This window comes from Crocodylus porosus, unplaced genomic scaffold, assembly GCF_001723895.1.
Source record: "Crocodylus porosus isolate Cpor-Errol unplaced genomic scaffold, CroPor_comp1, whole genome shotgun sequence".
In the NCBI taxonomy this organism is placed as follows: Eukaryota; Metazoa; Chordata; order Crocodylia; family Crocodylidae; genus Crocodylus; species Crocodylus porosus.
The window spans coordinates 2,999,510-3,011,731 of NW_017728919.1; the positions used below are offsets into that span (position 1 = coordinate 2,999,510).

General features: G+C 43.1%; 1 protein-coding gene across 1 annotated transcript in view; it reads right to left on the bottom strand.

Annotated features, from left to right (window-relative positions):
- The window catches only part of TPM4 (tropomyosin 4), an 18,531-nt gene extending 9,863 nt beyond the window's left edge, over positions 1–8,668 (bottom strand). The window contains exons 1-3 of the mRNA XM_019538401.1: positions 8,321–8,668; positions 5,020–5,145; positions 826–959 (exon numbers count right to left, since the gene is read on the bottom strand). Of these exons, the coding sequence (XP_019393946.1) occupies positions 826–959; positions 5,020–5,145; positions 8,321–8,434 (374 nt within the window). The 5' untranslated portion in view covers positions 8,435–8,668. The remainder of the gene's footprint in view (positions 1–825; positions 960–5,019; positions 5,146–8,320) is intronic.
- Between the last annotated feature and the right edge of the window lie 3,554 nt (positions 8,669–12,222).

The window sequence follows — 12,222 nt, forward strand, 5'->3', positions numbered from 1 at the left end:
GGAGAGGCAGGCAGGCTTTGGGCTCACCACTTTTCCCTTTGGCGGAGCCTGTCCGCTCCATGGCAGGGGGGCCTGGTGCTTCATCCTTGCTCTGACTTGCCTGCATATCCGTTTGACATGCCTAAGGATCTTCCATAACATGCTTATTCTATCTGTTTGGAGTACTCTGGTTGTTTCAGTAAGGATTGTGACTGGCTGCTGAATCAACCAGTCAGAGTGCTCAAGACGGACAGAATAAATCTATTATAGATTCTTAAAGTGTGCTGCTGAGTATTTGAAGCTGGCATCAGAACCATACGCAACTTCAGGCTGACATTTCCAAGCTTGTTAACAGCGTGTTGTTCGGTGACATATTCTCTTGAATTGCAGCAGTGTTGCTTAGAATTTGAGTTATTTTTTAGGTTCATTTTTGCATGTAAAGCTTTTGAGGTAAGCTCAGCAGAGATTCTTGAATTCGCTAAAGAAGGATGGGACAGAGATGCAGCTGGTTATGGCAGAAAAACTAGGAAATACAAAGGAGAATTCAGCCTCTGAATTCTGGCTACTGCAAAGCAAGCTCCTGGATGCTGTATGAAGGGCAGCAAGCTTTTTTGACCCTCTTCGGATGAGGCAGAAGGAAGTGCTAGACGAGCCTTTTTTCAGTCCAATTATGTATTTGTGGCTCGTTATTTCTTGCAATTCTAGAATTATACACACAAAAGTATTGTTGGGGGCGGGGCGGTCAGAGAATTTCAGTGTTCCAAGTTTGTAAATTCTATACACCTAAGAAAATACCTTGCTTGACTCAAGTAAGTCACCCGTCTACATTGTATTTTCAAGGCCTACCTCTCGCTCTCATCAGCTGCTTTTTCTGCCTCCTCCAGCTTCTGCAGGGCTGTGGCCAAGCGTTCTTGGGCACGATCCAACTCCTCCTCCACTAGTTGGATGCGTCTGTTCAAAGCTGCCACTTCACCTTCAGCCTAAATACACCAATCAACAATTTTTTTAAAAAGCCCAGCAAGCCTCTTACCCATTTAAAAATGCAAATTACATGCAACTAATTTCTTTAAAATAAAAGGGCTTTTAGTTTTGTTTTGCTTGCTTCTCACATGCAAGGAACTCCAGGTCTGGACCTACTTTGATTTTAAATATATAATTATCAAAATGCCATGGTAATAGAATGTTTATAGTAATTACACACCAACTTTCCTCTTTCTAATTAATCCTTCAATGAAATGAGCCATTAGGTCTCAGTGGGAAGGGACAAGAAGAACAACCATAAGCAAGTTAATTGCTAGCACTATGGATGAAAGGGACTCGGGGGTCATGACTGACCACAAGATGAACACAAGCCTTCTGTGTGATGCCACAGCTACTAAAGCAAGCAAAACGCTGGCTTGCATCCATAGATGCTTCTCAGGCAAATCCCAGGATGTCGTTCTCCCATTGTACTTGGCCTCGGTGAGGCTGCAGCTGAAGTACTGTGTCCAGTTTTGGGCTCCACAGTTCAAAAAGGATGTGGAGAAGCTTGAGAGAGTGCAGAGGAGAGCCACGCGTATGATCAGAGATCAGGAGAACAGACTTTATGATGAAAGGCTGAGAGCCATGGGACTCTTCAGCCTGGAAGAGCGCAGGCTCGGGTGATCTGATGGGCACTTATAAGTTTAGTGGGGCGCTCACCAGGATCTGGGGAAATGTCTGTTCACCAGAGCGCCCCAAGGGATGACAAAGTCAAACAGTCACAAACTGCTCCATGACCATTTCAGGCTGGACATAAGAACTTCTTTACTGTCCGAGCCCCCAAGGTCTGGAATAGAGTGCTGCCAGAGGTGGTGCAAGCACCTACTTTGAATGCCTTCAAAGAGACATTTGGATGTTATTTTGCTGGGATCCCTGCTGACTTCCTGCCCCTGCGGCAGGGGGCTGGACTCTACGATCTTCCAAGGTCCCTTCCGGCCTTAGTGGCTATGAGTCTAACGGTGCTACACAGATTCAATATGTAGAAATCTGGCTGGAGTTGGAAGTTAAAATACCTTAAAATTTCTAGAGCCAAAGTGTCTACATCTGTGTTATGCTGATAATCTAATCGAGGATCCTAACTCTTGCCTCAAGTGGTTTACCATTTAAATAATTACTTCAAGCTATTCCTGTTCATTACGTGGTCATCTAAATTCATAAACTGCCCACTGTTTTTGTGCTTTTGATTGTCTAGAGGAGGATTTGTGCATCACCAGCAGAGTTACCCACTCTGTGTTGAATAAATGGTACACAGATGAAGTAATTCCACTTGATACCTTCTACTGCCACCTCCAGCCTTCGAAGAATTAGGTGGTTGGGGCAAGATGGAATACAGGTTGGGGACTCTGTTAGGATGAGGAGTTTAATATGCAGGGAGATGACACTTCTGTCAGTATCCTTCTTACTGTGTACAAATGAAGCAGACCTCTTGCAACATTGATTGTTGATGATGTCTGAAATAACCTGTTCCTACGCTGGTGTTTAGGGGGCCAGATAATGCTCATGTTTCACAACTGGCTAACATGCATCTCTTCTGACTTGCCACTTTGCAAAAGTATTCTCCACTCACTAAGTTGCATTTCTCAAATGTAAGTCAGATTGGTATGGTTTAGCTTTGAATTTTGGGTGTGGTAAGTCAACATTTATACCTTATTATGCCCGCATATTTATTTAATAATTAAGAACCAAGCAAAAATGATATGGTAAGTATATAATTGGGAGAGTTGGCTTAAACTGGGAATACACGTTAAGGTGCAGCATGCATTCAGATAGTCTAACAATGTTTACTAGCTTGAAGGTAGTTGAAACTACACCTTCAGACTCACTTTGAAGAACTAAATTGGGCAAGGTAGCAGATAGTGGTTAGAGTAGTCTTGCAAAGGCTTATGTAGAGAGATAATTTAATTATTCTTTTTCCACACATTCTTTCTAAATGAAACCTATTCTTATAAAAATAGAGGGGGTAGGGGTGCTCAACTGATTCTTGCGGTGCAAAGCTTGGAGTATAGTCATGGCTGATCTAACTAGTACTTAGGCCCACTCAAATCTGATCCTCAGTTCAGTGCCAAGCTTCAGAAAACTTTTTTTTTAACCATTCCCCTTGAGGACAGGATGCACAGGGACAAAAGTGATGCGTTCGGGAGTTTATTGTACTGTATTTCTGTATAATACCGGCAATGACTGACTTGCTGTAAATCCAGGTCTTTGGTCATTGCACATCTTAGGGGCCCATCCACATTTTCTTCCTTTACTGTGCTGATACAGTAGAAATTCAAGTGTCTCCTTTCCCCAGTGCAGTTCTGACCCTACATTTTTTCCCCTAAATTGTGAGTTTTTTAATTATCTCTGCAGTGATTTCAATTGGCTGACTTCCTTAAGAGCCACTTTAGAAAACGGGCATCAAAATCAGCCTGAGCTATAACCCATTTAATTTGTGGTTGTAGCTTAATGAAGTCAGATTCTAAGCATCTTTCCTTTTTTTATTCATTTTTAATGTGGCTAGGAAATAATTTGGAAGAAGAGATTGCTTAACTCTCTCTTTTTAAAACTTTCCATCCTTTTATAAGGAAAATCCTTTGTGGAGTAAGTTGTTGGCTGCATTTGTGGTAAAATAACAGAAAGATACGGAAGTGAAACTAGTGCCTAAGTCTATAGCAGTGATTCTGAACTGGGATGCCAGGGCAGGCATGAAGGTTGCTGGGGGAAGTAATTTCCCTGCGAGCTGCACAGGGTGCTGATGCAGACATCAAAGGTAGCAAGAGACTTGGGGCTCTTTAAGAGGAGGCTTGATGCCTACCTAGCTGGGATGATTTGAGCCCAGTTTTTTCTCCTGCCCAGGCAGGGGGTCGGACTTGAAGATCTGTGAGGTCCCTTCCGACCTGACTTCTACGATTCTATGAAGAGAATCCCAGCAAAGGGGTGGAGTGGGCAGTGAGGGACCTGTTGCAGGGTCTTGGTTTCTCCCGCAGGTCCTGGAGCAGAGCCTGTGTGCAATCCTCCACCTAGTCTGTCTGCTGCTGGAGACACTGGATCTTCCACTCCAGAGAGGACACCAGGGTTGTGAGCATGGTGGAGATGGGTTGGGACACACGACTACTGCATGTCCTTGGCTTCCATGCTGTCCCAGACCCACCGCTCTCAGTGAGTTGGTGACCTCAGTACCTGGGGATGGCATCCCATGGCAGGGGCAGCTGGCAAAACAAGTGGAGCAGGGGACCTTATTCCAGACGTGCAGGAGGCTCCCCCTGCATACCAACAACCCAGCATATAGCCAGGGGCACCCTCTGTGTGGACCCCTAGGGAGTGACCTGGCTTCCTGTGTTTTGCCTCCCTGGAGTGATGTCTCCTGCAGATTGTGTGGCAAAGCTGCCCTCCCTTGAACCTCAAGGGATCTTCCCCATGGGAGATGCAATGTCCAGGAGGCCTTCCTTGGGTTTTCCAGAACCACTGCCTTCAGGGAAGAGTTGCTCAGGGTTTGATGCAGCAAACTTGCTCCGGCTGTAATGTGTCCACCTTGGTGCCTGATTTTCCCCTCCCCCTCATCGACCTGTTCTGGGTTCCCACCAGGACCTTTGCAGATGAGGTTTCCCTTTGGTTGTGACTGAAGAAAACAAGGGTGCAAGCCTTTAGATGTGGGGAGGACACCAATTGTAGGGACTTTGTGTGGCATTTCTTTGAGTGGGTTATGGCACGTGGCCATCCTGAGAAGCACTAATCTTGTTCCCTGTGCCACTTGCAGTGTAGGGTTCGGTGAATTCAGTAGCTGACTCTAAAGCTTGCCTCTGAGATCCCTCTGGGGCAAACCTGGTCTTGGGATAGTTATGTCCTAGCTCTAGCTGCTGGTCAACAGACATGTGCATATTGTGGGGGAGAAGTGTGTCTGAAACATAGTCTGATTTGTGCTCTTTTGTTCAGGTGACTCTAGTCGATTAACTTGTACTTAACCATAACAATAATGTGCTAATTTGTGTTTCAAAGTACAGCATTCTAGTTACAAATCTTAATGTATTTGTTTCTACTTACATCTGTTGCCTTCTTTTCAGTCTGCTCCAGTTTTTCCTGGGCATCTTTAAGAGCTTCTGAGTATTTGTCCAATTCATCTTCAGTTCCTTTCAATTTCTTCTGCAGGGCCATTAGCTCATCTTCTACCTTTCAAGATGGGAAAGATAAATTGTGAGCATTTTGACATGGGATTTACCGTTTTCTAGATATGAGGTAGCTAAAACGTCTTTGTACTCCTACTTGTAGATCATATTAAGATGCCCAAGATGTTTTTTTAACTGATGTTGTGGAGCAGTTTTTATTCATGAATTGTTCAAAGTTCCTGAGTAATGTCTGTTAATTAAAGCCAAGTTAGCTTGTTGTGTGGCTAGCTGAGATGCACATGGTGCAGTTCTGAAGCCAGACTCTATCCGTGTGGCTAAGTGGATTTCAGCCCTGCTACAGAAATCGTCTGAAGCCTTGTGTACAGTGTTGTCATGGCTTTCACTTACTATTCGGTGTAACTTTTCACAGAAGCAAGTCCATCAGTGCAGTTCGTGGAATAGGGGAGTAGCCATAGTTGCAGCATAAGCAGAAGGCAGTTGCGTTAGTGTGTTGATTTGGAAGCTGTTTCCACAACAGGTTCCTAAGGTACAATTCCTCTACCCACTCCACCCCACTAGTATCATGTACCTTCAAACTTTTATCATTTATTTTTGGTCTATATGGGATGCTCTGAGACATTCTCTTAAGAATGACCTCCATTAGCGTTTTGCTCCTAAGGGAAGCAGTATTAACAGCTATCATAGGTTTATTTTTACCAGGACACTGGCTTGAACCAAGTTCACATATGATGTTTTGAGGGAAGGAGGGTTAGGCATGGCATGAATTCCATCTTATCTCATTGTTCACTCTCTACCATACCATATAAATCCTTATTGTATCCTACAAAAAGAAGCTATTTATATCCTGCTAGGAGACTGGTGACAAATCACGTGGGAGCAAGCTTATCACAAAGAAGTGATGGGGTCTGCAGCCCATCTGATTTTGTCACTGAACTTGTATCACTTTTGTTTCAGTGTCTTTTTTAAATGTATTTTTATATTAAGTTATTTTGGGGCAGGGTTGAGGGAAAGATAGTTGGGTTTTTCTTGCTTGTTCTTTTTTAGACTGATAGTATATTAAACCAGTTAGTTACAATTCATTTTACGTCTGTGTCCTCCTTCAGTGCTTTTTTGGATGATATCTTCACTCTAGGGTGGCTGGCCTTTTAATGCATGTTTTGGCATGTTGCATCTGTACATCCCTATATTTTTGCATTGGCAGCTTTTAATTTTGGTATTTCCTCGTGCTTGAGTTACTGACTTTTGTAATCTAATAACATTTAAGGTAGCTGATAATAAATATGAATGAAGAATTAGCAGTGGATATACTAGCTACCAAATTAAATTCTTAGGCGATAAATGAAGAGAACAAGCTCTGCACTCTTTGGAATTCCTATTGTCTTGTTCCGTATGTTTTGAAGTATGTTTTCGCTGTCTGAGGTTCTAGAAATTCAGCCTAAATATCAAAATATATTTGCATTCAGAGGGAATGTGCACCAAGAACCTGCACCAGACTAGAGCAGAGAAACACACTTTGAGGAAATTGGATACAAGAGTTATCAACATATATTTAGGAACCACCGTATTGGAACTGATTTAAAAGTTTGACATTGATCTTTCCTAATACTGACAAAGTGGTCTGACCAATTAGAAGAAGATTTAGAAGAAGGTTGTGTGTTTGCCTGTAACCCACTGGAACAAGGGCCAAAATTTAGAGTCAGAAATGGAATCAGTTTTTTGGAATTATTCTACCTTGTTTAAACCCATAATTCCTTATTAACACACTTAATTTTATAAAACTTTTTTGCTGTGCTAACATTGAAGAGCAACAGAGAGGAGAAAATAGCAATAAAAAGACACCCAGGTGATTAAAAAAACATGAAAATCGGAGCTTGGATAAATCCCGTGGTTTGTTCTGGGCATCCTTTGCCTATTTTTTTCCACCCCCATTACATTGTCTGTACTGTTGGAACTCAGTGCTGCTGTTTTTGGTGCAAGGCTATCAAAGATCTCTCCTGAACTCTTTGACTACAAAGTAGGATGTTACTAATGATAATGTCCCCCTCTGCAACAAGGTAGCACTTCAGTGATCACTTGCAAGCGGGGACTCGGAAGAGGATGAATATATTCACATGCCTTTGCCAAGGAGGGGCTGTTTGCTGGGTCGGACTGCAGAGCAACCCAGTGCACTCAGGCAGGAGAGGGGGAAGGGGAGGGTGCTCCTCATGGGCCTGGGTATTTGGTGGGGTAGAAGGGGGTGGAGTTATGGCAATGTAGACTGCCACCACCCCTCTGCCACGTCAAAGTTTCCAGACTGATGGGGAAATCCTCTCTCTCACATAATGTACACCCTAATTTTCACCAGTTGGTTTTGGCGAAAAACATGCAGGTTTATATGCAAGAAAACAGGGTATTTAAGGATCCCATATGCCTGTTTAGGGATGGTTTGGACTACAGTAATGAAACCAAAAGTGGTGTCCGCTTCATAAATGCTGTCATGTATTTGGGAAAAAAGTACAGTATTAACCTTGCATATATTTATTCACTCTTCATTGCATTAAAGAGGGGGCTTCTTATTCTTTGTCAAAAGTAGGCATATGATTGGTGTTTCTGCCTCTTGTAGTATCAGAATATTTTGGAATGTGAAGTAATTGTAGAATTGATCTTGAAAGCACTGAAGTTGCAACTTTTCTTATTTCTGTTTAGCTGTTAGGTTAGGGTTACGTATTTCTGATTATTCTGAAAACAAAAATGTTGCAGTACCCTCTAGTGTCTGAGCTCAAGGTTGCTTGGCTCTGGAAGTCAGGGGTATTTAGATTTGGGCTAATAAGCAACAGTCACTTATGCAAGGGGGAAGGGGGACAGAAACTCCTCTTTAGGTATCTGTGCCATCCTTTAGTATTAGACCCTAAAGATTTGGTCTTTCCAGGGAGTTGCATACCCATGGAAGTTATGTGGGACTCAGAAGAAAAGGAACTGTCTATCCATAACACATTGAATAGTTCAAGGCTTTGCTGAGTTACAAATTGAAGCAACTGAACAAGCAAGAAGAACTATCAGGCTGTAACTCCTGCATGTGTTAAATATATTGTGAAAATATTCAAAATAAAGTTGGTGAGTGGGGGAAAAATCCCTGGCAGTATTATCCTGCTTTCTCACCATCAAGATTTTGCAACTTAATACTCTTATTACAGTATTCTCCACATTTTCCTTATACCATTACTTCTATTGCAACTTACCTGTTTGCACTTGTCCTCTGCTGCCTTCTTGTCTGCTTCAGCCTGTTCTGCTCTGTCGATGGCATTCTCCTTATCTAACTTCAGCATCTGCATCTTTTTCTTGATAGCTTCCATTTTTGTTACAGTATAATGTTGTCTTTGACAAAACTGAAGATCTTGTGAAGAGCAGAATGATAGTTTCTTCTAAAGGTACTGAAGCAGAGAAAGAAGATGAGTACAGCCCTGCCGATGCAGTAGAGTGAGCACTTGAATGGTTCGAGATAATTTTAAACTCTGAAAGACCCTTACTGGATATTTTGGATTGAGACCAAGTCCCTAGTGGCCCCCTTGATCTTTCATGTGCAGCCTTTCTAAGGAACGAGTTGGAATGGATTCACTAGAGGAATCTGTAGTGCTCTGTGATCTCCTTATTTGGATTTCTGATTTCTTAAAGAAAAAAAAAAGTTTCCATATTTAACTTTCTGACAGAGGCAAAAGTGTTGACATATGAACACATGTTTGAAACAATGCTGATTAGCAACTCTGGGTGTTGTAAAGTAGCTAAACAGTCTACCAGTCTATGGAAAATATTTTGGCCTCCCATAAGTAATGAGCAAGTGGAATAAAATGTTGAAAAATGTCTTATATGCTACTCCGAGAAAAAAAAAATTCCTGTACAAAAATGTGAGCACAACTGTACCTGTGTGTGTGTGTGTGGGGGGGGGGGGGAGTGATTTGTCTGAAACAAATATCAAATTATAGCTATGGAAGTTACAAGGTTCTGGAGCCCAGGTTTTGCTTTCAATTAATTTCATGCAATATTAAAAAAAATATGCACTGGGGTTTTCACACGAAACTAAGATTAGATTGAACCCTGACCTTGAAATTTTCAAATGCTTTCAAGACCAAACATACATATTCTTTCTTCGGCAATCTCCTGCGAAGTGTGAGAGAGGAAAATGATAACAACAGCAACAGTAATATATACTGTAGCTGAAAGATACAAAATAAAATTATTTTATAACAAGTTATATTTGAAATGTGACTAGTCTGTTGTCAGTGCATCATTTGGGTATTACCTACGAGTGTGATGAAGAAAAAAATACTTAGCGATTTAACTTTCACAGTAGTGCTTTACGCAAATGTTTTGATGGATCTTTGGTATTTTTCTAAGTGTTAAACACCACAACAGCATGCGGGTTCTTTCTTTGTCACAGCAGAAATCCTTTAATGCTTCCTCAGGGAAGAACACACGATTTTTTTAATGTTTGGAATCCATCTCGGCTTTGTTAGTCACTAGGATTATGTCCCTTCAACTGATAATTGTATATCTTTTGGTACTTGAAAGTAAATGAAAGACTGGGTGGGTTGGGGTGAGACATCCTAATGATATGCAAGTATTTAATGCTTTTTAGCTGTTTGTCAGGTGGCAGCTGGAAATAATGAAAGCCGGTATTGTTTGAACAGGTAATACTTTGCAGGCCCCTCATAAAATTTGTTCTCTGCATATGGGAATTATGAAAGCTTGAGATGTACAAACGTGTATCTGTTACAATGGTCTACCCGATTACAAGCATTTGGTTTTGTCCAATCTCAGTTCATTTAAATCAGTGATTTCCCCCCCCCCCCCCAACCATGGTGTTGCATGATGCTTTGAAGGGTGTCCTGGGGTGGGAGGAGATAAGCAGATAGCACACGCTCAGCCCTGTTCCCATCTGAACAATCCTGTATCTCCACTGCCTGGGGTGAATAGGGCTTACAGACCTATAATGTCACTCAGTCAAGCTGGAGTGGCGGAGGTAGAAACCCCATGTTGTTTGTTGCCCAGTAAGCAGAAGCGGATAGGATGAGACTAGCAGCTGGTTTTGGGAGTAAACCTGTTCTCTTAAAGTTGACTGGATTTGGGCAAATCTGACATCAGGGGACTCCATAAAATTCTCTTTCACTTGGTAATTTTTTTCCAGCAGGGGGGAGCGTGGGGACTTGATTCTCCTATTACTTAACTGACTGATTTGAAAGAGATGTGCAGCTGCTTCCATGTTGTCCCCAGTATTAGTCCTGGTGTTATGCAGTTGCAGAAAATCTCAAGAGATGGTCACTGACTGGATGATTGACAGGGAAGCCAGCCATGTGGGAGGCTGAGGCAGCACATCTCTCAGATTGGAAACTGGCTGGAAATTGGAGCTTTCCCACAGGAAATGGCATCCTCCTCCTCTGTGACCTTAGATGGTCAGAAGCTTGGCAAAAGCTGCCCTGCTGTCAAGGGAGTTTTGTCACAGAGAAGCAGACTTAAAATACAAGTAGAGTCAGCCTGGAGCTTCTGGATGGAAATGTCACTAAGTAGATCTCTATGCAGTAGAGAAGACTGAACCACATTGGTTTGCAGGGGCTGGACTGCTCTGTAGTCTCCTTTTTACTGTAGCAGGAAGACGACAGCATGGGTGCAAGCACTCTGTGAAGCTCCTTACATGTTGTGCCTGGTTTCCTCTGCAACATGTGCTTTGGGGTGACCCAAAAAGGATTTTCACACACAGTTGATTAGTCACAGTGCTTATTTACATAGCACAGAGGCCTGGCGGGCCATCCAGGAGCAGGCTGGCATGCAAACACCGAGTTTCAGGTCAGGCAGTGCCCTGCTCAGACTTATTTAACGGTGTCCCCTGATAGCGGACATGTGGTTTGGGGTGACCTGAAAGTGATTTTGCCCCATCATCCCATCCTAATCTCAGGCCTTTGTACTTGAGACATAATACTATTTTACATTTTTTAATTGGTAAATACACATTATTTATTACATCCTAAATCTTTACCTTGTGTAGTTCATTCCTAACAATCTTTTTTTGTGTAAGGATTAGCTTTGAAAAAGGAATCAGGAACTGGGAATAAGGAACCACCTTCAGTCTCAGGCACTCCCACAGACACTGCACATCTCTTTTCTCCGCACTGAGCTTCTGGAAAGAGGAGAGGTCTTTCCAGTGCCCAGCTACAGGGCAGAGTGCAATTAGTGAGGCTAAACCCAGCCCCTCTGCAATACAGACTTTAATCCTTTCCCTGCCAAAATAAAACCCACTTAAAGAAATCCTTTCAACACACAATGACCCTAAAGTCTCTGTCATGCTGTCTCGCTTCCCATGAAACCCCTTGTCCCTGTCCCAGTCTGCAGCGTGACTCCACCAGTATTTCCCAGCTGCAAGTGGAGAGTTGCAAGGCAGGTGGGGAAGAGCCTTGCTTGCCTCCACGCTCTTTACTTCTCTCAGCTTGAAGTGGTTTGTCCCAGTGCTCCTTTTCTCTCCTCCTCCTGCCTGCGTAGCCACCCTGTCTTCCATATATATTGTGAGGTAGTCTAAGGGGGTGCACATAGACCCCCCCCCCCCCCCAAAAAAGACCATTTGTTTCTGGGCTCTAAAGAGCAAGACATGGGGAAAAAAAACTGTTGTTCAGGAAGCACTGCAGGACATCAGTTCAATTTCAGGGGAGAGTTTGGGGACTTTTGGTGTAAAATAGTATAATATTGAGAAAGGGGTTGAAGTGATGGTGTTATTCATTGTGTGCTTACTTTGAAAAACTTGAACCTGTACAGATATGTATCCAATAAGGGTGTGTGTGTGTAATGCACACCATAATTAACACAGTGATCCTATTACTGGCTCTCTGTCTGTCTTTACACGTGGGGATAGTGATATAGATATTCATGTTTCCTCTTTGCATTTCATGATATACTAGTTTCTGCAGTTCATATCTATACTGTCAAGAATGACAGGGGCGAGGGGGCTGGGATGGAGTGCCGCCACCTAATGCCCCATGCTGCCGCTCTCTGCCTCTTGCAGGCCAAGAAGCGGGGGAGCCAAGACCTCGGCTCCCTCCGCCCTGCTTGCGCGGAGCGAGCCGGGCCTCCCGCACCTCCTGGGCGGCCCTCCCCAGCG